At 41.0% G+C, this 27,182-nt stretch overlaps 1 protein-coding gene across 3 annotated transcripts in view; it reads left to right on the top strand.

Annotated features, from left to right (window-relative positions):
• Positions 1-27,182, top strand: part of LOC148359176 (teneurin-2-like) — a 444,001-nt gene that overhangs the window by 139,873 nt on the left and 276,946 nt on the right. For all 3 annotated transcript variants that reach the window (XM_088344352.1, XM_088344353.1, XM_088344354.1), the window contains exon 3: positions 10,539-10,832. In XM_088344352.1, the coding sequence (XP_088200478.1) occupies positions 10,539-10,832 (294 nt within the window). The remainder of the gene's footprint in view (positions 1-10,538; positions 10,833-27,182) is intronic.

Below are 27,182 nucleotides of genomic sequence, written 5' to 3' on the forward strand. Positions count from 1 at the left end.
TACACACATTTGCGACCACACACTTCCATAATGACTTTTACAGGGGATGTACATTTAGTGTAATGGATGACTGCCACCTACGGCATAGTATTAAACTAATGCATCCAGCCCCATGTGTAACTTTGTGTAATTTTTCTCAGATAGGGTATATAAACATGATTCTTAAAAGAGGGGACACATTACATCTATGGAGGTGCCCCGGTGAATTACAGTCACCGAATGAGTCCAAACACATGAAAAAAAACCATGATATTTATGAAATTGTATTAATATCTAGAATTCTAGTACGCTTATCACCATAGACATGCTGGTATAAACACAGCAAGGACTCGCAAGCCTTTGTCTGTAAAGGAAGTAATGTCATTATGTTTAACATGGAACTTTACATGGCGGTTAACAAGAAAAATTGACCACTGTGTTTTCCTATATCCTGGTCATACGAATTTTGGGCTATTGTTAACTTTTTTGATGAATACAGTACTGGGTGCAACTTATCCCGTTATAAATATTTTTTTTAATCCCATAGCTCATACGCCCTTCTTTATTGTAAATAACACTTATATTATTGATTTAAAAACGAAAAAAAATGCTCTGAACCACTTCAAATTCAAATGCTTTCCTGGACATTCATAGTTCGCAGAGAGGTGCCAGGGTAATTACCAAAATATCCTGCCTTGTTTAGCAAATGTTGCACCCTTGTTTATTCTTAATAACTATAACATTGCTTTTAAATTTGCACACTGAAGGCCGGCGCTTTATTCTCACTCTGTGTGCGCAATTTAGCATACATATATAGTCACAAAAAAGCTGCTGGGAATGGTAGCAAATAAATCTGTCATTCAGCAGTTCCACATATTTACTACAATGACTTGTAAAGCCATTGACATCCATTTGACAATTTTCAAAGGACTTTTTTATATATATATATATATATATATATATATATATATATATATATATATATATATATATATATATATATATATATATATATATATATATATATATATATATATATATATATATATATATATATATATATATATATATATATATATATATATATATATATATATATATATATATATATATACCAGCTCAGTAGCCTAGATGGTAAGGCGCCCGCTTTGAGACTGGGAGGTCGGTGGTTCGCGCCCCGGCCGAGTCATTCCTAAGACTTAAAAAGTGGTCGGCGGCGCCCTCTGTTGGCTGCGGCTGCATCGGCTCGCTACAACGGGTCAGGTGCAATCGACATTTCGTTCTGTGTACATTGTTACACAGAATGACAATACAAGGAAATTATTATTATTATTATATATATATATATATATATATATATATATATATATATATAAATAATGATTATGACCATACCAAACCAATAAATGAAGTGAAATGATTTTGTTTTGCTGGCACAGGACCGAATACTCGTTTTGACCTAATGTTATATTTTGAAACAGTAAACAGCAAGCTTTCTCACATCTCTGTGTCCAATCATGTATTATTTCTTAGAGACACAAGATAATGTCAAGTTAGTAGCCTTTAGCAAGTACCAAGCTACTTTGGTGGGATAAGTTGTAAAATGGATGTCAATGGCTTTACAAGTCATTGTAGTAAATATGTGGAACTGCTGAATGACAGATTTATTTGCTACCATTCCCAGCAGCTTTTTTGTGACTATTAATAGGACAAATATTGTCACCCATTTGTAATGGTTGCACAGAACAGCATTTGTTGACAATAGAACACTAAATGTTATTCCACAATGCGGCGCTAAAAGACCTTTCAATGTAATCAAATCAGCTTTAATTTATTTTGATAATGTTTGTGTCTTGTGTCCCGTTTCATCTGGTGGGACGAAAGCATGACCAACTTAGGTGCCGAGGTGCCTAACTTGTTTGGGTGTTTGGGCATTTGGTTTGGCCATGGCCCAAAAAATGTTGTGTGTGTTTTTTGCTATTTTTCCCTTTTATTTTCATTGCTATTGTATGTGTTTGTCTTGCTGTCGGTCACCCCTCTTTAGGGATATGACCAAGGTAAATAGATGGATAAAATAATGTTTGTGAGGCTTGCCAGGTTAGTAAGGCTGCTGATAATCCAGACCGGATGTCGACTGTTGCCTGTAAATTGCAGCGTCTTTATCCCTATGGAGCGCTGATCCAGCCATGCGTAGAAATAGATGTATATAAATATATACTTACAAAAATATGCCATACAGATAAATTAACACCTAACCAAATCATGGAATACCTAAATACAGTATATGACATAAATGCAATATATTTATATGTTTAAGCATTTTATCCTGTATTTTATTACAATTTTTTGGGGGGTATTTATGTTTTTACTTGCTTTTTTTTCCACGGTTATTGATGGACACCTGCAAAAGAATTTGCATAGGTTGCCAGTTTATTGTTTTGATTATTATTGTGCATTGATGTTATATTTACGAAACTATTATTGTTTAAAGAATGGTCTCTATCGCCTGATCATGTTGCTCTTATTTGATTTCCACACCTTTATTAGGGCAGATCTGCTTTTGTAACCAAAGAGATATAAAAAAAATAAGCGGCTTTAAGGGAGAGCCTTTAGAACAGGTTGGAACTTTTTATGTGAAGGTTTGCTCTCCTGTTCTCCTTGCATAGATGTCTCCTTGTTTTTAATTACTACTAAACTTTATATCAATCAGCTGCCTTGTATTTTTTTGTGTATTTTGTCATTTATTTAATGTTATTCAAATGAGAGGGTTGGTCAAAATGGCTAAGCTTTTCACCTATAGCCGATTACCGTAAATTCCGGACTATAAGCCGCTACTTTTTTCCCAAATGTTCAGCCCTGCGGCTTATTCAGTGAAGCGACTAATTTATGGAATTCTTCTAACAGCCACTAGCGGCGCAGGAATTAAAAAGGTAAGATTAAGACCAGTTGTATATGTGCGCCAAGAAGGACTGCGATATCTAAGCATAAGCATATGTTTTCTGTAAAGTCAAGATATGTTCCGATACTGAGGAAGATACCCTTGATGACAATAGTTGTAAGAAGGAAGTTCAAGATGATTAAGCGTGAATGGGGTTTTTGGGGTTTTTAAGGGTTATTGTTCTATCTTCGTTATTCATTATCCATTATCCGTTATCGGTCAGTTCATAATACGCTACAAAGCCTAGGAGCCGGGACACTTACTCTCAGCCAAAAGGCCAAGCTAAGGTCCTAGCCCTAAAGCCTTGCTGCGATCATTGCGAATGCACCGTTCCCGGAGGTACTGCAATACCGGGCCGATGCGTGGAGTGGACAGAGCAAGCTCTTATTCCGGCCAGAAGTTTCTGGCCGTGAAGCAGATGCCGGTGGGAGCATAAGCTATTCAGTTCAACAATTTCACATTTACGGGGTGCCTTTTTTTCACAGGTGTGTTTGATACATTGCGAGCGTGATCCTACTAGCGTGTTGGTACCTTTCAAAGGCACGGTTTGGGATGAAAGTTATATTATTACTATTAAAGCTTTGAAAACTCTCTCGGTGTATCGTCTGTCTTGGTAAATATGTGTAACCATGTTTAATATGTATTTGCAACTGTATATTTTTGTAATGTATTTATTTTAGAGATTTATTCTGTTATGTGTTCTACGGACGAATCAGAAATAAGGGGCGGAGAAAACGCGGCCTGATGGGAAATGTAGTAAAGCTGAGTTACCGGTAGATCTGCAGCGGACAATAGTCGATATATATTTTTCCCACCCTTAACTTTGGAAATATACATTTTGTTTCCTTGGATTACCCCGACATTAGAAGTCTGCATCATACGTTAATTATGGGTATCATTTGCTAATTGTGATATTAACTGTGGATCTAAATTTGTATACTATCTATGATGTTGCAATCGTGGAACTTACAGTGTATCCTGGGTTGAACTTGTAACTGTATCGAAATGTTTACAGCGGGCGCCCGCGTCTTAAAAATGGGTGCGGCTTGTGTAAGTAAAAAATTGCCATATAACTCAGAAAGTACTAAGTGCGGCTTATAGTCAGGAGCGCTCTATAGTCTGGAAATTTACGGTAGTTCATTTCTGATTAACCAATGAGTGAAATGCTCAGGCATCTGGGCTGCCTCCTCATTTGAGTTGCATTTTATTGTGACAAGATTCACGCGAATTACACAACAAAAGAAATGACAAAATAAAAACTGCATAAATCCATGAATACATTGCATTGTTGTCATATATTTAGGTACTACGTGATCTATTTATGTGTTAATTTATTTGTTTGGTTTTTCTCTGTTTTTATTTCCTTTCTACATATGACATGATTGGTCCCCGATGCAGCAAATTCGACTACAGGTTTTAAACAAGAATGATGTGTATTTTTGAGGGACCAAGCATTGTATCGATTTGAGATGTTTACACACATAGGTGTTTCACTTATTTTGACTCTCCGACTTAACTACTTTATGCATCTTTTGTCAGTTATTTGTACCGGTGTACCCGATCCTGTTGTAGACGAGTGCAGAACAATATAACACACCATATACAAATGCAATACGGTGTAAAAGAGAATGGCATTGATCTGATTAAAATGTAGCAACATTGACCCTCCAACATTTGTCATAATATCAAGTAACAAACATGTTATTGGGTTTTTGGTTATGAACTAAGTGAGATAGATTTTCACGTCTGCTGCAAACTCTCACACCAATCCATCTTTCTTTGACTTCATGTAGATTGCTCTAGCACAGGAACGGGCCTACTCGTGGGATTACAAAGTGATTGGATGTTTCATGTGTAATCACTGCTTGTGGGATGTTAATTGCACCGATTGACAGACTGTGTGATGTAGTGCTAGAAATGCTGAGCGAATTACTGTTAAAATGTGTACTCATTTTGTGACTGCTTTTTGAGCAAAATATAAAACCTTACATTCCTTTTGCTGGCTTTTTCGTGTGCTTTACTCTCTCAGGGCTGCTGGAGTTTTCTCCCTTCTTTCGATACTTCATCTCAGGTATGGTGACGGCAACAAGATAAACATGGATATAGATTGTGTGTAGCGCAGTGTTTCTCAACCGTTTTTTGAGCCAAGGTACTTTTTTTGTTAAATCATAATATTCTAATGTTTTAGGATCTATGTATTTTGAAACATTATGATTTATTTATGTTTTAATACAAGAGAGAACTGTACAAAAATCCCAATTTCCAAATATGTTCAAAAGAACCTTCCCTGAAGCATTTCTTTTTCTTCGAGGTTATAAATGGCAGTAAGGGTGTGGGGTTCAAAGAACAGCAACAATCTTTGACAATAGTGAGACTTATGTAAACAGTCCTATATGCTCAAAATAACGACAACACTGAGGAATAATATTCAAAATAACAAATGGACTGGAATCTTTTAAAATCTCATTTGCACATGTACAATTTCAAAAACAGTAACACACAGAATCAAGTATCTAAAAAAAAAGGATACTTTTCTTACATTTTGAATATTTGAATACATTCTGTTGACAAGCTTCCGCGGCACGATATTCTGGTTGAGAAACACTCGTTTTAAGAGTCCAGAATTGTAGTAAATGTTGATCTTAAACCGATGCGTTCATAGATTTTCTTTCTTTCAACTAAGGAAGAAGGCAATTGGTAATATTAACTGATGTAATTGATTAGTTGTTTAGTGCTGTTAGTTAGAACCTTTAGCGAGGTATAGTTTTCTTTTTTTTAATTGCCTTTGCTGTGTAGAAAAAAGTTCACGTTACCCAGTTGGGGGCGTTGCATTTCACGCAGAAGCCTTCAGCTCCAGTCTAAAATAGTGATGTGTCCTTCGCTAACGAATCACTCTTGGAAGTCAAATTTCCCATTTTATTTGTGAGGACTCGGGCGTAGGAAAGGTGTTTTGGGCTGAATCCTTTCTCCGCTGTGCATCCAGTTCTCTGGGTCCAACCGCGCCAGACACCGCTGCCGGACTCTCTGAAATGGGGAGGGGGGACGCGAAGGGCTCCGCCACACAGACGTGCGACACATAGAGCCTTTGTTTTGTATCAAGATCCGAGTTAAACAAGACAGTGTAAACAGAGACAAAGAAGAATGATGACAAGTGGATAAGTCAGTGAGAGAGAAACTTGGCCCAACCTCAATGTAATGATTGAGGTTTAAGGCCTAACCTGGACAGAAATTCAGATTGGGTCGGGTCAGGCTTCGGCTTAAGATTTTACCTCTAGGCAGAGAGTGGACAAAACCTTCTCTTGGTTGCAAAGGCTTGCTCGCTACGGAGTTGTCTGAACCTTTGCAATGAAAAGAACCCACAACAGTTTCTATCCTTGTGCTGCTCATTTTCTTCAAGTTTAATGGCTGTTGGTGCGATTGCTTTGGTGGATACACCGCCCTTAGCCAATCATAGTTTGTAAAACCAGTGACATTTTCCAAGGCCTGCTAACAGGCGCTTACTCTCCAACTTGGAATTTGATTGGCAACACCAAGCTTTATCAAACACTGATGTTCGGTACAAGGCATTCAGGATATTTTGTGAAGGCCTATGGATTTATTTCTGAGCTAGCAAAATCTGGCTGAAATGTGATTGGTTAGTTTTTTAAATATAAAAGCACAAATCTGGAAGCACTACAACCAGGTAGAAGCAATGTAAGGAAGCTCACAGACAATTTGTAATTATTACATTAGTATTGATAGGCCAAGTATAATGAACATCAACAGTTCGTTTAGGCCAACATAGAAGGCTTTGCAGGCTCTGCCGGCCCAACAGTGGCATTACCACTCCAAGTTTCGTGAGGGTGCTTCACTCGCCGGGTTTCTGTTTTTTTTTTCTCAAGCTTTCAAAACAGCAAAAGAAGAGATCAAGCAGTTGAATTTCTTCACTTTAATTCTACCGATTCTGTTCGCCCTAGATCACTTATAATTGATTGAACAGCTAAGCTGGGCTTTTTAAGCATGCTTCTTCATGAAAAAAAACGCTGCTGCCGACATGTCTCTGTGTCGTAAGCCTTGTCCCACTTCTCTCGCAACTTCCTCACAGGCTGCTAATGAGGTGAATGCTAACTGTTTTTTCACTCTGCCCTCAACAGCTGATCGAGAGCAATTGCGTCCACAGTACTGTTTTAATTACTATGAAGGATAAATTGGTTGAGCATGCCTTTTCCCATAATTGCTTTCTACGGCTCGGATTTAATTGGACTGCAGTACTTTGCTATTGATGTCCTTTGATGTGCTTCAATTTGGATAATTTTGTACATTTATTTTAGGCGCGACAAGCAGTGTTCCCTCTAAGCTGGGCGCGTGCGCAATTGCGCACTGCTCCCACATTCTCAGCGCACAAGAAAATCTAGCCAGCGCACAAAAATGAGGGCTCAAAATTACTAAATAAGAAGCGACTTAAGTTAAAGTTACAGTGCATGAAGGTAAAAATACACGGGATCCCCTGACGTTGTGTCCTAAATGCGGTATTTTGAAGTCGAGTCAAAGTAGAACGAAGATGAGTAAAGTTAGTAGCGAACCGGCTTCTTCGGCTTGGCTCACTAAAAGGAACCGGCTTTTTCGGGTCCTAAACGGCTCTTCAGGTTGTTTTTGCTTCTTTAATCCCAACATGACCAAATATTATGTCAAATTATGCACAACATGAAGGAAGGGGGGAATAGAATGAAAAAAAAAATGAAAAAGTTGTGAAAAGCTGAGAAAGAAAGAAACAAAAGGAAGAGAAAAAAAGAAGGAACAATTTAGAAAAAAAGACAGAAAAAAAGAAAAGAAAGAAAGAAGAAAAAAGTAAAGAGAGAACAAAAAGAAAAAAGTAACAAAAAAGTAGAAAAAAAACACGGAAAAATGAAGAAAAAGTTTGCGTTGCATTCAAATAATTTCCAATTATATCAAGTGAAACTTGTTGCCAACATTGCACTTCCACAAAAAAAATGTGATTAAGTACAGTTCTGTATCTTACAAACGACTAAATAAGCCCCCAAAAATGTTAATATTATGCGACAAAATATATCAGGAAATAAAAAGAAATGGATATCTTGTGAAAGAATTGTAAGAACAAACGACGTTTGTAGGCCGTACAACCTTTGCAATACAGTAATCCCTCGGTTATCGTGGTTAATGGGGACCAAAACCACCCACGAAAAGTGAAAATCCGCGAAGTAGCGACGCCCCTTCAAAAATGCTTAAAAAAATAATAATAATCTATGTCTTATTCTTTTTTAATTATTTTATTTTATTATTATTATTTTGTAGACCTGGTTAATGGGTACCAAAACCACCTGCGAAAAGTGAAAATCCGCAAAGTAGCGACGCCCTTTAAAAAATAAAATGTTTTTTTTTTAATTATTTTATTTTGTTATTATTATTATTTTTTAGACGCGCGAAGCTCTGAACCCACGAACGTGGAACCGCAAAGTAGCGAGTTCCCACTGTAGTACATGAGTCAATTGATTCAAAAGAGAAAAATAATTTTGCTTTGCTGGAAACTCAGCAAAATGTAACTTTTGGACATGTTTGATAATTAATTATCTTGCCACACTTGGGATTATGGTTGCTCACTGTTGTTTCAAGCGTTGCTCACCGACTTTGTGTGAACGCTCAGACCCGTGGAAAATTAGAAGGAACATTGGCGACAAGTCAGTTTTTCTAGAATGGTCAGGTGTGGAGGGGATGGTATTCAGCAACATAGCTGTAAGATTTTCTCACGCATGTGTGTCTTTTCCATTTGTCGGCGAATTATCTGGCAACGATCACGTGACCGTCAGCGAATGGAAATGCAGCCTTCATGGGCGCAAAAATAGGCCTTAAGATACCCAAGACAAACTATCAGTCTACAACGTAAGTCAAGGGTCTAAAACACTAATTCACTGTGAATATTGTAACAATGACAATAAAGGTATATTCTATTCTATTCTATTCTAATATCCATCCATTTTCTGGCCCTCTTATCCTCACATTCCAACCAACTTCGGGCAGTGGGCAGGGTACACCCTGAACTGGTTGTCGGCCAGTTGCAGGACTTAACTGTAAATATCAATATTCATTTGAAATTGCCTTGCAGGCCAAACATAATTACACTGCGGCTAAATTAGACAGCTATGGCCTTGGATAGAATAGAATAGAATATATCTTTATAATTATTGTTACAAAATAGGTTGAACATATTGTGACAACGAAATTGGATGTGGCACTCCAGTTACACATTTTGACTGTAAAGATAAAAGATTAAAAAAGATAAAAAGAATTTGGATATATATGAACACAAAATATTTACACAAGAAAGTGTGGGCATGTAAAAGCAGAAGATGTTTACATTGGGTATTTTCTTACAGGGGATCGTAGTAGTGCAATATGCAGTAGTGCAAATGGGCAACATTGTGCAAAGTAAGCATAGGCATGAATATAATTTTAAATCTGTATGAGGTAGTGTGTTTGCATCGCTATTCCTTCTTAAAGAACATTTGTGGAGTTTCAGTTTTTTCATGCAGTGTGTATTTGGCTCTGGGGAAGAAATTATCTCTGAGTCTGTTTGTTTTTGTTTCGATAGACCTGTAGCGTCTGCTGGAGGGCAGTAGGTCAAAGAGGTGGTGGCCGGGGTGAGAGGAGTCCTCAATTATGTTTTCTGATCTGCTCAGGTAACGAGAGCAGGCAATGTCCTCCAAACTGGGCAGAGAGCAACCAACAAATCTCTGGGCTGTGTTGATGACCCTCTGAAGTGTTTTCCTGTCTGCTGCTGTGCACCCCGCATACCACACTGTCATTCAGTATGCCAGAATGCACAGTGGCTCTGTAGAAGGACACCAGCTGCTGTTCCAGATGATTATTCCTGAGCGCTCTCAGAAAATTGAGCCACTGCTGGGCCCTACCACATCTCTGGTGTTTACAGACCAGGAGAGGTCGTCGGAGATGTGCACACCCAGGAATTTGAAAGAGTGGACTCTCTCTACCTAGTCTCCATTTATAATGAGTGGTGCTGGGTTCTTGCTTTTACTCCTGAAGTCCAGCATGACTTATTTTGTTTTTGTGGTGTTCAATAGCAGGTTGTTTTTCGAACACCACGTTGTCAGTGACTCCACCTCATCCCTGTCCGCTGCCTCGTCCCCTTCAGAGATGAAGCCGACCATGGTAGTATCATCGGCAAACTTAACAATTGTGTTTGTGAGGTGGGTCGTTGAACAGTCGGAGGTGTTGAGGGTGAAAAGCAGGGTGCTCATTACACTTCCTTTGGGGGAGCTGTTGCTCAGGGTTAGGGTTGGAGAGACGTGGTGGTTGATTTTCACGGACTGTGGGCGGTCTGAGAGGAATCGATCATGGTTGTCAAAGTTACCTGTGTAAGCTGCTCTTTGTAGTTTTTGACATGCAGACTGTTTTGTCCCACCTATCCTGAGTGCATCAACAATAGCAGTCGTCAGCCCCATCTTACATAGTTTTAAATACTTTGCCTCCCTGCGTGCAATTGTAGATGTGTGTGCAAGTTGGCATATTTGTTTGTGTAAGCACTTGTGTAAATGGCTCTATTTACCATTTTTACTGCACTCAATTCTTTACTCCACCTGTCTTACTGCTGTGTTTTCCCTCATAGGGGGCAACTTTGATTTGGCTGAACTTGGAGTGTGCGATCAAACTGCTGTTCCACATCCTGCTGCTGTACCCTATTCTCCTGAACTGGGCCTCCTCCAAAGGGGTTATTCCCTGAGCGCTGGTTCGGACGCGGACTCAGATCCGGACGGGCCCCTATCGCCAGACAGGGCTATCCAGCTTTGGACCGGCGGCGGCAGAGTAAAGTCCCGTCGCAGCTCCGGAGTATCCAGTCATGAGAACTCTGCCCTGACCCTCACCGACTCTGAGAATGACATCAAGTCAGATGACGAATCTGGTAGGACACTTTGTTTGTGGTCCTTTGGGAGATCTGAAAAACAGTTTTAACTGTACTTTTATTTTAAACAAAATGTAAATCAAAAATGTAATACAATTTGTGGTCACCAATATGTTTTGAATGAACAATGTTTGCACAAAATCTTGTGAATAATGTGCACCCGAACTTTGAGTTGTATTTCAGGTAAATATGGTATATTTTTAACCTTTGATATACATGTCAACTGCATAACACCATTATTTATTTCAGTACAATTTGTTGCTGACTTGTCACGCTTAATCAAATGAATCATATTAGTATTCTCACGGTACCTAGATTGTTATTTGTGGAGAAAATGCTTCATTAAAATACAGATTGAAAAATAATAAACATGGGTTAGTATTGATATCAGATGTTGGTATCATAATGATTTGAGGCATTGTTAAAACAAACACAGCCAAAATGCAGGTAGCTGCGGGTGCCTGTGCCCAAAATGTCTGAATGCTTTCCATCAACATATATTATGTGTTCCTTTATAATAGAGACATGGGAAAAATATGACAATTGTACCTTTACTAGTACTATCAATTGCCAATTACAAAATATATGCATTGTCTATAAAAAGTATTATAATCAAAGGACAAACAAGTCAAATAATCCTGTTTTTCATATTGACAATTGTATGTACAAATTGAAAAAAAAAAAAAATAAATAACGTATGGCTTTCAGACAGAAATGTTCCAAAAATAATTAGAACAGCAATCTTAATTTGGATTAGTACTCCAAGCACAGAATGTGGTCACATTTTGTGGAGAATGTTTACAAAATCCTTTACTAAAACAAAGCTTGATGTTAACTCTCTGTTTCGCTTGCTATCATGCAAACCATTATAGGAAAAATAGGTTGTCAAGTTTTATGTTTTATTTTTTTTCTATCAAGCTACTTTTGTGATCTCATTCAATTTCACAGGTTTGTCAGCTTTGAAGCACAGCCTTTTTTCCATGGGCTTGGTGTTCCCATGTGGTGCTGTTTCTTCTGTCAGATGTCTTGATTTTGCATTTCACAGTTTTTGCCATCAGAAGCCTTACGTGAACTGTTGGTGTTTCGTCAGCGGCATACAAAAATAATAATAATGACAATAGCCATTCAACCACTGCAGCTCAAACTTTCAACCTCTGATCCATCACACCTAAGTAGGGTATTATTTTGTTGTGTCTTGCATTGTAACAACTCTGAGATTTCACATAAGACTATGGGTTGGCATTTGCAGGTTTCCATACCAAGCAGTATTACCAGGGAATTACTTATGCTCCTGGAATGAAAGGTTTGGGTTTCAGAAAATAGTGAAATGGTGTAAACGGCTTAGGAGCTTTGTTTAAATCTTCATATTGCTTTCTGCAAAGAATAGCCTTGATATGATCTAAATGCGGATATTTTTTTGTGTGTGGTCTGTGTCTACTACTGTTGAATAACACTTATATTACCATCACATTGTCACCACTTATAGCTTCCCAAGCAGAAACCTACTTTTGTATTTTTAAATAGAAACTGAAATTGGGTGTTTTTGGAGTGTTTCTTCCCAACAGGGTAGGTCTCTAAGGTTCATGGGGGAATCATCATCTTCTAGCGACTTTGTTTATTGCAAAGATCCAATTTCCTTGTTAATCCTTAAGTAGTCATAAACCGCCATGTGTGAGTTTCCGATGTGTCAATGGAGGTTAATGAAAAGTGGATAGACGAAACAAACAACAACCTAATTAATTATATTTTCATCATCTTCCGCCTGAATGAATGTGCTCAAACTTGTCTGCCTGGCGGGCCTCAACATGGGAGACTTAAGGCAACCGATCAAACTGCTCGACATCCATTAAACACACCGTAAAACGCCTCACCTGAGATGCACCTCTCATCCCTAAGTCTGATAATTGGGTTGCGGTTAATTACCAAACTAATCTCACAACCACTGTATTTGCAACAGATGCCGCCCACGCACTTTATGTCTGAGCCTGTTGAGGCTTTTAAAATTAGGCGTTTAATATGTCAGTAAATTACGATTATCATCTGCCAGACTTATGGTGTGTGTTGTGTGTGTGTGTGTGTGTGTGTGTGTGTGTGTGTGTGTGTGTGTGTGTGTGTGTGCGCGCGTTTGTTGTGATGAAAAAGGTATTTCTTTTTCTTCAAACCAAGGATTGAACGGATAATAGAAGGCACTAAATAATTGATATGTTTAAAGTTTAGTAGAGACTCGCAATAAGAGGAGACAAAATCAGTGGATTTTAACCTGCACAAAGAACCGGAAGCGTGCCCAAACTTCAGATAACAAAATGCAACCAGTTCTAAAAGGTTTTCCCTTAGCCCTATCTTTCTTTTAGTAAATATCTTCGTTTACAAAACCAGATCCGCCTGAAAAGGTGTGGAAACAAAGAACAGCAATATAATTGGCCGGAAGTGACAATGTTGTAAACAGTTCATAATAGTTAATGGAGAACAGCAGTGCAGAAAAACTGTCCCTTTATGGCTTGTATCAGCTGCCTTCTGTTTGTCATTTGACAATCAGGCACCTAAAATTAAAGGAATAGTTAAATTGACATTAAATAAATTAAAGTAAACATTTATTGTAAATGAAGGGTATTAAAAAACATTAGTCATCATTTCCTGGAGGGAAGTGAATTTTATGAACAAATGGTATCTGAATGTGATAAGAATAAATGATTAATCAATATTAAGGTATCAGTCTGAAATAATGTGGCACTTAGTATTTCTAACTACAAAGCGGATATAAATCATAAGCATTTTTTTCCCATAGGCATTTTTCAACACAAAAATATGTTTGCAAATTTCCCATTGTTCTGGTAAACTGAGATTGTTATCTTAGCAGAAAAGTAATTTCCACATGGCATGATTGTGAATTATGAGATAGATGCCATAATTCAAGTTAATGGATGGGACGAGACATTTTGCCTAATAAAAACAACTAATCCTGATCTCGTCATGCTGGCCTGGATCGGACCCAGTACTGATCCTGTTGATTGGATTGGGCTATCCATGCATATGAAATAAAATTGCTTTTTGTATGAAGGTTTGCTCTCCTCTTCTCCTTGCATAGATGTCTCCTTATTTTTAGTGTCTACTAAACTTTAAATTTAACAGCTTTTGTGTATTTTGTTGTGTATTTTGTTGTGTATTTTGTTGTGTATTTTGTTGTGTACTTTGTTGTGTACTTTGAGTTGCATTTTCTTGAGAGATGATTCACGCAAATTACACAACTAAATAAATGACAGAATAAATGGCAAACATATGTATGATTAAAATAAGCAGAATTATCTGGGAGATGTTAGATTAGTTTGTTTACTTTGAACTAAAACTTGCAAAATCATTTACTATGTACTATTTAAGCCAGTTTTGTTAAATATATATATATATATATATATATATATATATATATATATATATATATATATATATATATATATATATATATATATATATATATAAACACGCTACAGTGGGCATTTGCACGTCACACTGGGTATTTGTATATTGTATTCTTTTTGCTTTATTATTGTATTGTTCTCAGCTCAGGGATGCTGCTGGAAATGTGAATTTCCCTTCGGGGATGAATAAAGTATCTATCTATCTATCTATATACGTGTAGCACCTGGAAAACAGTCCAACAGAAGGGAAAAAGAGATTCCAAGAAGTTGAGAAGGAAAATCAAGGCTCTCAACTTGCTCTACAAACATGCCTGTCCCAGAGAGAAGGCATGAAAGACTTGACCACCTGACTTCGAGGACAATTGTGAAGCCTAAGAAGGGCAGAGAGGTCTCGGAAACTGAGAAAGGAAAAGGAGGTCAAACGTGCTCAGTTCACTAAGAACCCGTACAAGTTCACCCAAACCTTGTTGTGGGAAGCAAGATCTAGGAGGCTGAAACCGTAGAAGGTTTCCTTAAAGAAAGTCACAGCGACACCTTTCGAGGCCAAGCCTTGGACATCCATCCAAGGATTGGAAGCAGCAAAATCCCGGAAGAGAAGCTCAACACTAAGGAGCCATCATGGAGAGAGTTCCAGGGCGTTGTGAAAAAAGCCCGGTCATCATCTGCCCCAGGACCCAGCGGTATACCTTACAAAGTGTACAAGAGATGTCCAATACTTCTACGGAGGCTGTGGAAGCTACTACGGATAATTTGGATAAAGGGCATAATCCCAACATCCTGGAAGAGAGCGGATGGGTGCTTTGTGCCCAAGGAAAAAGACTCATAAGCCAATTCCGAACCATTTCTCTACTAAGTGTTGAATGTAAGATCTTTTTGTCAGTCCTGGCACAGAGGCGGCCAACGTACATGGTCAAGAACAAATATATTGACTCATCAATCCAGAAAGGTGGCATCCCAGGGTCCTCTGGATGTCTGGAGCACACAAGCATCATCAGCCAGTGGATCCGCGAGGCCAAGGTAGGGCTGTCATGATGCTCAAAGATTCTAGCGACGAGATGGTTAGGGGCGCGGGCGTGATTACAAGATCGGGGCGTAAATGCGCAGCAGACACCCAAGTACATCAGGTAGAAGGCAGGCTGAGGTTGAAAGATCTCATCGGAAATGCATGCGTAGGGCGTCAGGGACTAGGGTCTACTCATTTCCAGCAATGGTCAAAAGCTGATCCAAGGCAGAGGAGAAACATGGTGCAGGCCGTGGTCCGTCAACTGGGGGAAGAAGGCTGATGGTCCAGGGCAGTGGAGTCAAAGGAGCCTGGACGAAGTGGGACCTACTAAAGCGAAAGATCACCTAGCCAGAACCCTGGAGGTTGGAACCGTTCCGGATCTCATTCTTGCTCCGGTCAGTGTACGATACTCTTCCAACACCAACCAACCTGTACAGGTGGGGGTTGAGGGAGGACCCAACGTGCAGGCTATGTGAAATGAAATGAAATGATCTGCATTTATATAGCGCTTTTCAAGTCAATGACTTCCCAAAGCGCTTTACATTGTGCTTCACATTTCCCAATAGCGGCCATGATCTGTGCAGCCATGTAAGGCGCTAACCTGCTTATTGGGGGTACTGGGGATTCAGTGTCTTACCCAAGGACACTTCGGCATGTAACACGGACAAGCCGGGATTCGAACTGGGATCCCTTAATCCTAAAACGATCGCTCTACCTCCTGAGCTACTGCCGCTCAGAGAGGGACGGTGGGAGAGGGACACTGGTGCATATTCTGGCAGGATGCCAGATTGCTCTTCGCCAGGGCAGATACCGCTGGCGCCATGACAAGGTCCTCTGTGCACTGGCTTACATCTTGGAGCAGGAAAGGCGGAAGAAGCACCAACTTCAACCCAGTCCAATACATTCTATCCAGTTCGTCAGGGAAGGGGAGAAACCAGCATCCTCCAAGAAGACCAAAAAGAGCCTCCTGCAAACAGCACCAGCGTGGGAGATGAAGGTAGACCTGGGAGGGACATTACACTTTCCCCAGGTAGTCCAAACTTCGTTGAGGCCAGACATCGTGATTTGGTCAGAAGAGGCTCAAAAAATCATCCTGATTGAGCTAACTGTACCGTGGGAAGAAGTATGCAGCGAAGCCCATGAAAGGAAAAACGCCAAATATCAAGAGCTGGTCCAACAGTGCAGGGACAAGGGATGGCAGACCTGGCTAATTCCAGTGGAGGTCGGGTGCAGGGGCTTCCCAGCACAGTCTGTATGGGACACATTAACAGCTCTGGGAATAAGTGAAAGGAAGAGGAGGGCAGCTGCCAAAAGGGTTGGGGGAAGCCGCGGGGGGAGCCTCTTGCTGGCTCTGGAGTAGGAGAGAGGAGTTCAGCTGGGGACCAGGAGAGGATGGGCAGTGACTGGCCATCACTGCTGGCCCTCCAACTCGAAGGCGTTGTGGTTAAGGGTCAAAACGCCCAGTGACGGTTGGACACCACCTGACGACATCTTCTCCTAGTTGAGGGCTACAGTCACTGCTTGAGTGACTGCAGAAGTTGCACTGATTAGAAGTGTATGTAATAGTAGTATAAATATTTACATATACATATATATTGCTGTTTCGGATAAATATGTCCAATGCCTCGTCACTTTTTGCTGAAATGTTGGCAAGATCAGAGGCTCAGTTAAACCAGATAAAAGAAATGTGCATGAGCCTGTCTGATAAAAGCACTTCTTAAGCTACTTACTAGCTTTGAGAAATGAAAAACACGCCACCTCTGCTCTTGCATCTTGGTCCAAACATAACATCTGACACTGATGGCACCTCAAAGCGCCCAAGAGTACGATTTGACTCCCGCAGGCCTAAATAATACGACGATTTGTGTGTTGCTTTTCCCTAACTCTATGTAAGCGTTGGTATAAATCTCGCTCATGTGAGGAAGTGTGAAACAGGAGCTACAAGGGTGTCAAAATAGCAGGGGGAGGATCTGAGAATCTAATAATAGATATTGACTGAGGCAGACAGAGAAACATCATAAACACATGCTAACAAATCAAAAAGATGATGATGTGCCAAAACGCCGAGCTTCGCTGCTCTCATCTCACTGCGTCTCTAATAAGCTTCCAAAGTCGAGCTTCCTCTTCTTCGTCACCTCCCACACCTGCTCTTTTTTCGTCTTGCGAGCTTCTCCCTCTTTCGTCTTTTGTCTCAAGCTGTGTGTCTCAACAGCTTCTGTCAAGTGCAGATAGCTGGCGTGAGTGACAGATGCCAGTTGAAAGGTCTAGGTTCCCCCTCAAGGCGGGTGTCATTATGCGCTTGAATGAGCATGTGCGGTCTTTTTTAGACCTAAGGAACCGAAATAGAAACAATGACAGCTTTTGAGTATTAGCTGTTAGTTTTTGTGATTTTTGTCAGTCTTTATCTTGCAGGAGTGTAAATATCAAACTAGATGTTGCCACACTCCTTCCTTAGATGGATTATGCACTAATCTCAATTTTAATTGAGTTTGAAGGTTATTGATATCACTGTTGTGAAACATTGTATACAACATATTTGGACATGGCAACCCAGGGTGAAAATGTAAAAAAATACTTAAAAATGAAAACAAAAGTATAAGGATAAAAGGCAGAAAACATATTTACAATGTAATGCTTAGAGACCAGCCTATTTTATAAAGTACCATATTTTCTGCACTCTAAGGTGCACCGGGTCATAAGGCGCATCCCCCAAGAATAGTTTTTTGTCACATATTTTCCATAAATAAGGCGCACTGGACTATAAGGCGCTACAGTGGGAACGTCAACAAAACTGTCAGATAATGCCAACAATTTCTTAGTTTCTATTTTCCTTTTCGCTGGCAACTGTGTGGACAGCAAAGTAAGAATATCATTGTGCAAGGAAATGTGGTTCTTTACTGTGCAAATTACAATAAACACTTTGAATTGAATTGAATTTGAAAATAGACTCATCACAGAAACATCAAGATCAGTCTGAAACTAGATACTGGTAAAATATAAAGCCGGCGTAGCTCACCAAAGTCATCTTGTACCCATCACATTCAATAATAGTACTGTCACGATTGCTGATTCGGGGCACCTGCGAATGTCCCGTTGCAACAGCCCTACTCGCTGATTGGTTCCCTGACTCTTTAAAAACCGGGCTCCCAAGAGGAAGCCGTCAGACCGTCCTGCCAACCTACGCTTTTGCTAGGCAAGCTCTGTACCTTCCGACAATCTCCTGCCCTGTTTTCTCCTGCCGTTTCTGCCCTGCTCTTCCGTCCCGGCCATCAATTTCTTTTGCCCTATTTCCTGCCTTATACTTGTTGCCGACGTTTTTTCTGGACTCGTTACCACCCTTGCTTCCCCGTCCCGGATATCGAACAGCTTTCCTGCCGCCCACGACTATCCTCGCCCGACACGGAAGTGCCATCAGCTACTCGTGTCCGCTGATCATCGGATCGTGGAAGCAAGCACTGCTCTCTTTCTCAATAAAACTGAGTAAAACGAACGCTATTGGGTCCTGTCTCCGTTTCTGGCTTGGGGTTCAGATCAGGTGAACAAGGAGGCCATGTCATTAGTTTTTCTTCTTTTAGACCCTTTCTTGCCAGCCACGCTGTGGAGTACTTGGATGCGTGTGATGGAGCGTTGTCCTGCATGAAAATCATGTTTTTCTTGAAGGATGCGGACTTCTTCCTGTACCACTGCTTGAAGAAGGTGTCTTCCAGAAACTGGCAGTAGGACTGGGAGTTGAGCTTGAGTCCATCCTCAACCCGAAAAGGCCCCACAAGCTCATCTTTGATGATACCAGCCCATACCAGTACCCCACCTCCACCTTGCTGGCGTCTGAGGCGGACTGGAGCTCTCTGCCCTTTACCGATCCAGCCACGGGCCCATCCATCTGGCCCATCAAGACTCACTCTCATTTCATCAGTCCATAAAACCTTAGAAAAATCCGTCTTGAGATTTTTCTTGGCCCAGTCTTGACGTTTCAGCTTGTGTGTCTTGTTTAGTGGTGGTCGTTTTTCAGCCTTTCTTACCTTGGCCATGTCTCTGAATATTGCACACCTTGTGCTTTTGGGCACTCCAGTGATGTTGCAGCTCTGAAATATGGCAAAACTGGTGGCAAGTGGCATCTTGGCAGCTGTACGCTTGACTTTTCTCAGTTCACGGGCAGTTATTTTGCGCCTTGGTTTTTCTACACGCTTCTTGCGACCCTGTTGACTATTTTGAATGTAACGCTTGATTGTTCGATGATCACGCTTCAGAAGCTTGGCAATTTTAAGAGTGCTGCATCCCTCTGCAAGATATCTCACTATTTTTGACTTTTCAGAGCCTGTCAAGTCCCTCTTCTGACCCATTTTGCCAAAGGAAAGGAAGTTGCCTAATAATTATGCACACCTGATATAGGGTGTTGATGTCATTAGACCACACCCCTTATCATTACAGAGATGCACATCACCTGATATGCTTAATTGGTAGTAGGCTTTCGAGCCTATACAGCTTGGAGTAAAACAACATGCATAAAGAGGATGATGTGGTCAAAATACTCATTTGCCTAATAATTCTGCACTCCCTGTAGTCGGTGGCGACTCAATATTGAGCCATATTTAAGGTGCACTGCATTATAAGGCGCATAGTCAGCTTTTGAAAAAAAATAAGGTTTTTCGGTGCGCTATAGAGTGCGGAAAATACGGTAATCATTTATTTTTAGAACAGGTATTCCATATGACTCCTGCATCTCTCCTCCCAAAATAATTACTATTTACATTAGTATGCAATGTTTTAGTAAATTTTGACTAATTTTCATATTTAAATGAGAGGAAAACATTTTGGGGGCGGCAGTAGCTCAGGAGGTAGAGCGCTCGTCTTGGGATCAAGGGATCCCAGTTCGAATCCCGGCTCGTCCGTGTCACATGTCGAAGTGTCCTTGGGTAAGACACTGAACCCCTAATACCCCCTAATAAGCAGGTTAGCGTCTTACATGGCTGCAATACAAGGCCGCTATTGGGAAATGTGGTGCACATTGTAAAGCTCTTTGGGCAGTCATTGACTTGAAAGGCGCTATATAAATGCAGATCATTTCAGATCATTTCACTTTAAACAATTGTTAGAAAGACAATTGTTTTCCTTGTTTTACTTTATTTATTTTTTAAGTTAAAAAAAACAATGCAAAATGTAGAAAAGTGACAAAAAAATAGCAAACATCTGTAAAATTATCTGCCACTGGGGTAATGTATTGCCTTGTTATTGTCATATTTGTTTTTTGAAAAAAAAAATGTTTTGTAAAGACTATGTTTTATGCAAGGTCATATATTTTGAGTGAAAGTAATAAAATAATAACAGAATTGAAATTGACCACCACTGCTTTTGAAATGATAAAACAAAAATTAATAATAATAACAACCATTATAATATGAAGACAAATGAAAATTATTTTCTTAAATGATATGTAGTGATTTTTTTTTGTCAGGTATTGTTGATTATAATATGGTAGTGGCTGTCGTGGAGGTAATAGTTATATTCATATTAATAGCAATGCTAAGGCTTTTTAGTATTACTATTAACATAGCTCTGGCACTTATCACGTTTACCTGTAACACATAAACAACGTTGTCCTTTAGAGTATTTATTTTGACAATTTACATCTTTATTATATTAGTGAACAATAATACAAATTTAAGTGCTGGTTGATTTTCATGATGCGTTGGTTGGTCTGCTGCTTGGTTGGTTGCCTAAAGCACTAGGGTCATCATTTCCTGAGGTGTGTCTTGGGCAAGTACAGCCTGGTGGTGCTCATCCCTCACCACACCACTTTATGTTTTCATCCGGTCTCAAACCGGGGACATTTTGCCTGATAGGTGAATAGACTAAAAATTCAAAACTTTTTTTTACAATTCCTTTAAATCTATCGTATTGGATCTCAGCGCTTGGCTTTTACAGCACCTTCCAGAGACTATTAAAATAAAGCATGTAGAAAGTTGACTTGGCAGAGCTGAGAAGTTCAATTTGTGAGAGCACCAAAGTGAGACAAACAAATATGGGTCCGAAGAGCAGCATCAGAAGATTTAATTTTACCAAAGTGGGGCAAGAGATTTATTGTCGTATTCCACGCTGCCTCATAAAACGTCCATTCCCAAACCCAAGTAAGAGGAAGGGGAGGTAGTAAATTCCCACAGTTGTGCCTGATGGCCCTATTCAAACAGCATTGATCAGGGGGAAAATGATTAAAACATGCATTAGATGAAATAAAGCCCAGCATTGACATTGATTTACATTTGATGCCCTGTGCAGAGTTTACAGCTGTGCTCCACAGTCAACTTCTTTTTGCTTGCGTCCCAGGGTACGGCAGGCACTCAATGTCTCTTTTTTTGTCAAATGCAAATCCTTAATGTCATCCAACTACAATGTTTTCTGTCAGCATGGGGCAAACATGCATCAACATTTCAGCAAAATGACTCATTATAAATCAAATCAAATCAAAATGTATTCGTTTAGCACTTTTAACACACTGAAATGTAACTCAAAAAACATTAATGTCAAATTTAGCAAGATGTGCTGTGTGTTGTGTAACATTGAAAAATCATCCTTCATCAACCAACATAACGGAATGTGAAGTACACAACAACACAAACAAAATGGGTTAAGAAATACATTTAAAAAATGAATGAACTAAAACCAAGATAAAAAAAGGGATGACAATATCCCACTGATTTATAGAACTCAAATATCCAATTTAAAAATGTGAAAATATAATGACAAAAAATTGTAGTGGGCTGTAATCCATAATCACCACGATAAAAAGGACAACATTTGAGCTGATTTCTAATTAATCCAGAATGTAAGACATTTTTTTGGACATTTGCAAAAAAGAAAGGTGTTTATCATCTTTATAATATTATGATAAATATTTTAATATATATATATATATATATATATATATATATATATATATATATATATATATATATATATATATATATATATATATATATATATGTATATATATACAGTATATGTCACGGAACTGAGCGGGAAACAGATGTACTTACAATTTATTGGGGGAAGGATGAGGAAGGGTGCGCACACTCGATCCGGAGATCGATGGTCGCGGAGTGGATTAGAAATCCAAACAAAAGACAAGTTGTCAAAAACAAACAAACGGATCAGACCAAAAACAAAACAGGATCAAATACGGGCATATTCACATAACTAGGCATTTAACAGGTTTTAACAGAAGTCTCACGGAGTTTAACCAGGTTTAACAAACGTTCCAGCAACGCACAGCACAAAGGAGCGTGCTTAAGTACTCCAAGAGCAATCAGTCCAATGCGTCTCAGCCGGTGTCAAGGGGCGGGGCCAGCTGGGCGCCATGACAACCGTGCAGAACATGACTATATATATGGAGAGAATAGAATAGAATCACGAGAATAATGTTGTTGTTTTTTTATTAAACCCACAGCTAAACATAACAGCTGTACAAAACCTGATTATATGTATTAATATTTCATTTCATTTCATTTATTAATTTGTGTGAAGAGTTTTCTTTTCAAATACAGCCTTTAATGGATTATTACAGTGAAAATGTGTGTTTTTGTCATAAAGTTTATCACTTCTTTTTAAGAAAATAATTATAATTTATGAAATGAATAATAGTTTTACAGGTGAGACAATATAGTCAATTCCCCATGACAATATTTGTCTTGAGCATCGTTTACCCAACCACAGCATTTCTCAATTGTATTTTCTTGAAGGTATGGCAAATTATTGTCTTTACATTTCCCTTTATCCACAAGTTTCACACTCTAAATTGGATAGTCCAATGTCAGAGAGCCAGCTGCCACACGATGCCCCACAGTCGCCCGACAATAATAAATCTTGCTTTATTGCTAGCTGGGTTTACAAACAAAGATGGCCGCATACGCTTCGGTGCGGGCCAGCCTAATCAAACTGGCATGCTGATTAGCTGCCTTCAGACAATATTTCTCTCTGTCTCCCCTTTCTGGCTCAATCTTTCCATCTGCTCAACAAGATAATAAATCATAGGCCGGCATTGTGACGTGTGTGACGGGATGTATTAATCTCGTAATTAGAGAATGAAAAGGTGGCGCTAAATTTAGTTTGCCCTTCTGTCTGAATTTCTTCTCTCTGAGCATACTTAGTGTTAGGCCTGTAACAAAAAAATAAAATAAAACAGTAATAAGTAAGTCACTTAATTTAGAAAATAATTCAGTTATACCCCTACCTTACTGAAACCTAAAAAGCAGCGTGCTATTCTGAAAGTAACTATCCACCTACAAATCACCCAACATACTCGCATAATTACAATATATACACTAGGGCTGGACAGATCGATCCAAATACAGATATTATGAAGACTAAGCAATACTTAGAGCGGATCAAGAATATTATCACGGGATCGATACTTTGCTACTCCACCAATTTCCTCAAACCTGAATATAGCACAGCCCTTCTATCTCTAACTTAGCGCTCTCTGCCACTCCTAAAGTCAAGCACACTTTCCGAACATCTCCTTATCTGGCCTACTGCTGCATCCTGCTTGCAAGGCAAAAGACAGAGCCAAATCTATGTGCCTGCCTCTATTAGAAGCTAAAAATTAAGGAGGCAAATGGAAAGCACAGTACGGTGTGGAATTTGTTTCAGTTACAGAAAAGGACTGCTCCTGGATCAACACCACCAATTTACATAAACACATGAACAAAGCTCACCCTGCAGAGAGCTACGAGCTGCAACTAAAAATTTGATATATTGCTTTTCCTGCACAAAAGCCTGTAAATATCTGGTTCGCACACCCGTACTCTGGACAGTATCATGCGACGACTAAAATTGCAAAACAATTGTTCTCTTTTCTCTTTTACGAAAGAGTTAGTGTTTTGCGATACGACTGAAAAATCACCTCACGAGAGCGGGAAAACATTTGTGTGAAAACTAAAGGCAATGGAAATGCAGCTATCGATTCCCTTTCTTTTCCAAAGTGTTGTCCAATTCTGCTTGTATAAAAATCAGCTCATTCACTTGTATTTTTATTTGCTACCTGTCCATCAAGTTCAAGCAGAACTGGTATTGTTGGATTGATAGGATCAATCATGTGTCACGGTCGCCTTGGTGACCAGTCTGCCCCGCCCCCTGGGCAACAGCTGAAAGCAGTTCCACTAATGGTGGGTCTGTACTTAAGGCTGCATGGTGGGCTCTGCGGTTGCTGGTTCATTAATACTCATTATTCACAATCCCGGTCTGTTATGCCTTGTCCTGTTTTAGTCTGTTATGCCTTGTCCTGTTGAGTTCGTGCCGGAGGAACTCTGTATTGTTCTGTTTTGCCTCGGAGTATTGGGCGACTTTTATTTTATTAAATAAAACCTATGGATCGTCAACGCATTTGAGTTCTCCCTTCATGTCTCCTGCCTCCGTTCTGGTCCGGTCACCTTCCACGCCGCCACGCTCTCGTGACAGAATGAACCCGCCAACAATTGAACTCAGCGAACGATCCCAGCGCGACTTTGGGAGAGCTGGAGTGCGCAGTTTGGCAGGCGCCTACTGAGTTGGCCTTCCCTGCCCGTTCGAACCACGGCCCCGCCCGTCGTGGCCCTTGCTGTGCCTCGAATGGGGTCCCAGGAAGAATTGACGCCTGCCTGCCCGACTCCCGTGCCGATTGCCTGCTATTCCCTCTCCCCTGCGTGCAAGTCCGACTCCGACTCCGCTGCCCGTCGGGCCAACTCCGACTCCGCTGCCCGTCGGGCCGACTCCGACTCCCAAGCCTGCCTGTTCGACTCCCAAGCCTGCCTGTTCGACTCCCAAGCCTGCCTGTTCGACTCCCATGCCTGCCTGTTCGACTCCCATGCCTGCCTGTTCGACTCCCAAGCCTGCCTGTTCGACTCCCAAGCCTGCCTGTTCGACTCCCAAGCCTGCCTGTTCGACTCCCAAGCCTGCCTGTTCGACTCCCATGCCTGCCTGTTCGACTCCCATGCCTGCCTGTTCGACTCCCAAGCCTGCCTGTTCGACTCCCAAGCCTGCCTGTTCGACTCCCAAGCCTGCCTGTTCGACTCCCAAGCCTGCCTTGAGTCTCCCTGTACTGATTTTGTTCAGTCTTTCCTGTCCTGTCTTGTCTGTTCTGAATCTGATCCCCCCTGAGTCTGACTCTTCTGAATCTGATCCCCCCCTGAGTCTGACTCTTCTGAATCTGATCCCCCCCTGAGTCTGACTCTTCTGAATCTGATCCCCCCCTGAGTCTGACTCTTCTGAATCTGATCCCCCCCTGAGTCTGACTCTTCTGAATCTGATCCCCCCCTGAGTCTGACTCTTCTGAATCTGATCCCCCCCTGAGTCTGACTCTTCTGAATCTGATCCCCCCCTGAGTCTGACTCTTCTGAATCTGATCCCCCCCTGAGTCTGACTCTTCTGAATCTGATCCCCCCCTGAGTCTGACTCTTCTGAATCTGATCCCCCCCTGAGTTTGACTCTTCTGAATCTGATCCCCCCCTGAGTCTGACTCTTCTGAATCTGATCCCCCCCCTGAGTCTGACTCTTCTGAATCTGATCCCCCCCTGAGTCTGACTCTTCTGAATCTGATCCCCCCCTGAGTCTGACTCTTCTGAATCTGATCCCCCCTGAGTCTGACTCTTCTGAATCTGATCCCCCCTGAGTCCGACTCTTCTGAACCTGAACCCCCTGAGTCCGACTCTTCTGAACCTGAACCCCCTGAGTCCGACTCTTCTGCATCGGCCTGACCTGAGTGCGACTCTTCTGTAGAGGCCTGACCTGAGCGCGACTCTTCTGTAGAGGCCTGTCCTGTTTACCTGTTCTGATTTTGCCTGTCCTGTTTACCTGTTCTGATTCTGCCCTGATTATGCCTGTCCTGTTCTCGTCGGTTCTGCCTGTCTGTTATCCCCTGTCCAGCTTGCCCGCCGGACCCCCCCCTGCCGAGCGCCGATTCCGATCCGCCCGACGCAGATGGCGCCTGACTCTCCCCGTTCCTGCGTGTTCGGAGGAGGGAGCGGGGTTGCCCCAATCGTGAGCGTCGAACCATTCCGGGGCGTGAGGTTGTAATTTTTTCTTTTTTGGGACCTCGGGAGCTGTCCCTTAAGAGGGGGGCTCTGTCACGGTCGCCTTGGTGACCAGTCTGCCCCGCCCCCTGGGCAACAGCTGAAAGCAGTTCCACTAATGGTGGGTCTGTACTTAAGGCTGCATGGTGGGCTCTGCGGTTGCTGGTTCATTAATACTCATTATTCACAATCCCGGTCTGTTATGCCTTGTCCTGTTTTAGTCTGTTATGCCTTGTCCTGTTGAGTTCGTGCCGGAGGAACTCTGTATTGTTCTGTTTTGCCTCGGAGTATTGGGCGACTTTTATTTTATTAAATAAAACCTATGGATCGTCAACGCATTTGAGTTCTCCCTTCATGTCTCCTGCCTCCGTTCTGGTCCGGTCACCTTCCACGCCGCCACGCTCTCGTGACATCATGAGCAACACTTTCCCTTTTTATGTGTCTGTAGGGGGTTGTACTGAGCGTGAGTCAGCGTGTGTGTATTGGAAAGGTTGGCAGCATTAGCGTCTGAGTGAGTTTTCAGAGAACAACGCGGGGTGCGGACGCCCTCACAATACTCTAACAGAATTAGTAGCGTGTGATGAATGGTGTGTAAGAACAGCACTGACAGCCTGCTTTTGCAAACATGTGTGTGTGTGTGCGTGCGTGCGTGCGTGCGTGCGTGCGTGCGTGCGTGCGTGCGTGCGTGCGTGTGTGTGTGTGTGTGTGTGTGTGTGTGTGTGTGTGTGTGTGTGTGTGTGTGTGTGTGTGTGTGTGTGTGTGTGCGTGCGTGCGTGCGTGCGTGCGTGCGTGCGTGGGTGGGTGTCCGTGTATTTCTATTGTGCTTTTATACTACACTCGGTCCAAGGACTTTTTCCTAGTGAGCAGAATGCCCATACAAACGCATGCAGCATGC

The sequence above is a fragment of the Urocampus carinirostris genome, chromosome 9 (assembly GCF_059441175.1).
Source record: "Urocampus carinirostris isolate Australia breed hairy pipefish chromosome 9, RoL_Ucar_1.0, whole genome shotgun sequence".
NCBI classification, from domain to species: domain Eukaryota; kingdom Metazoa; phylum Chordata; class Actinopteri; order Syngnathiformes; family Syngnathidae; genus Urocampus; species Urocampus carinirostris.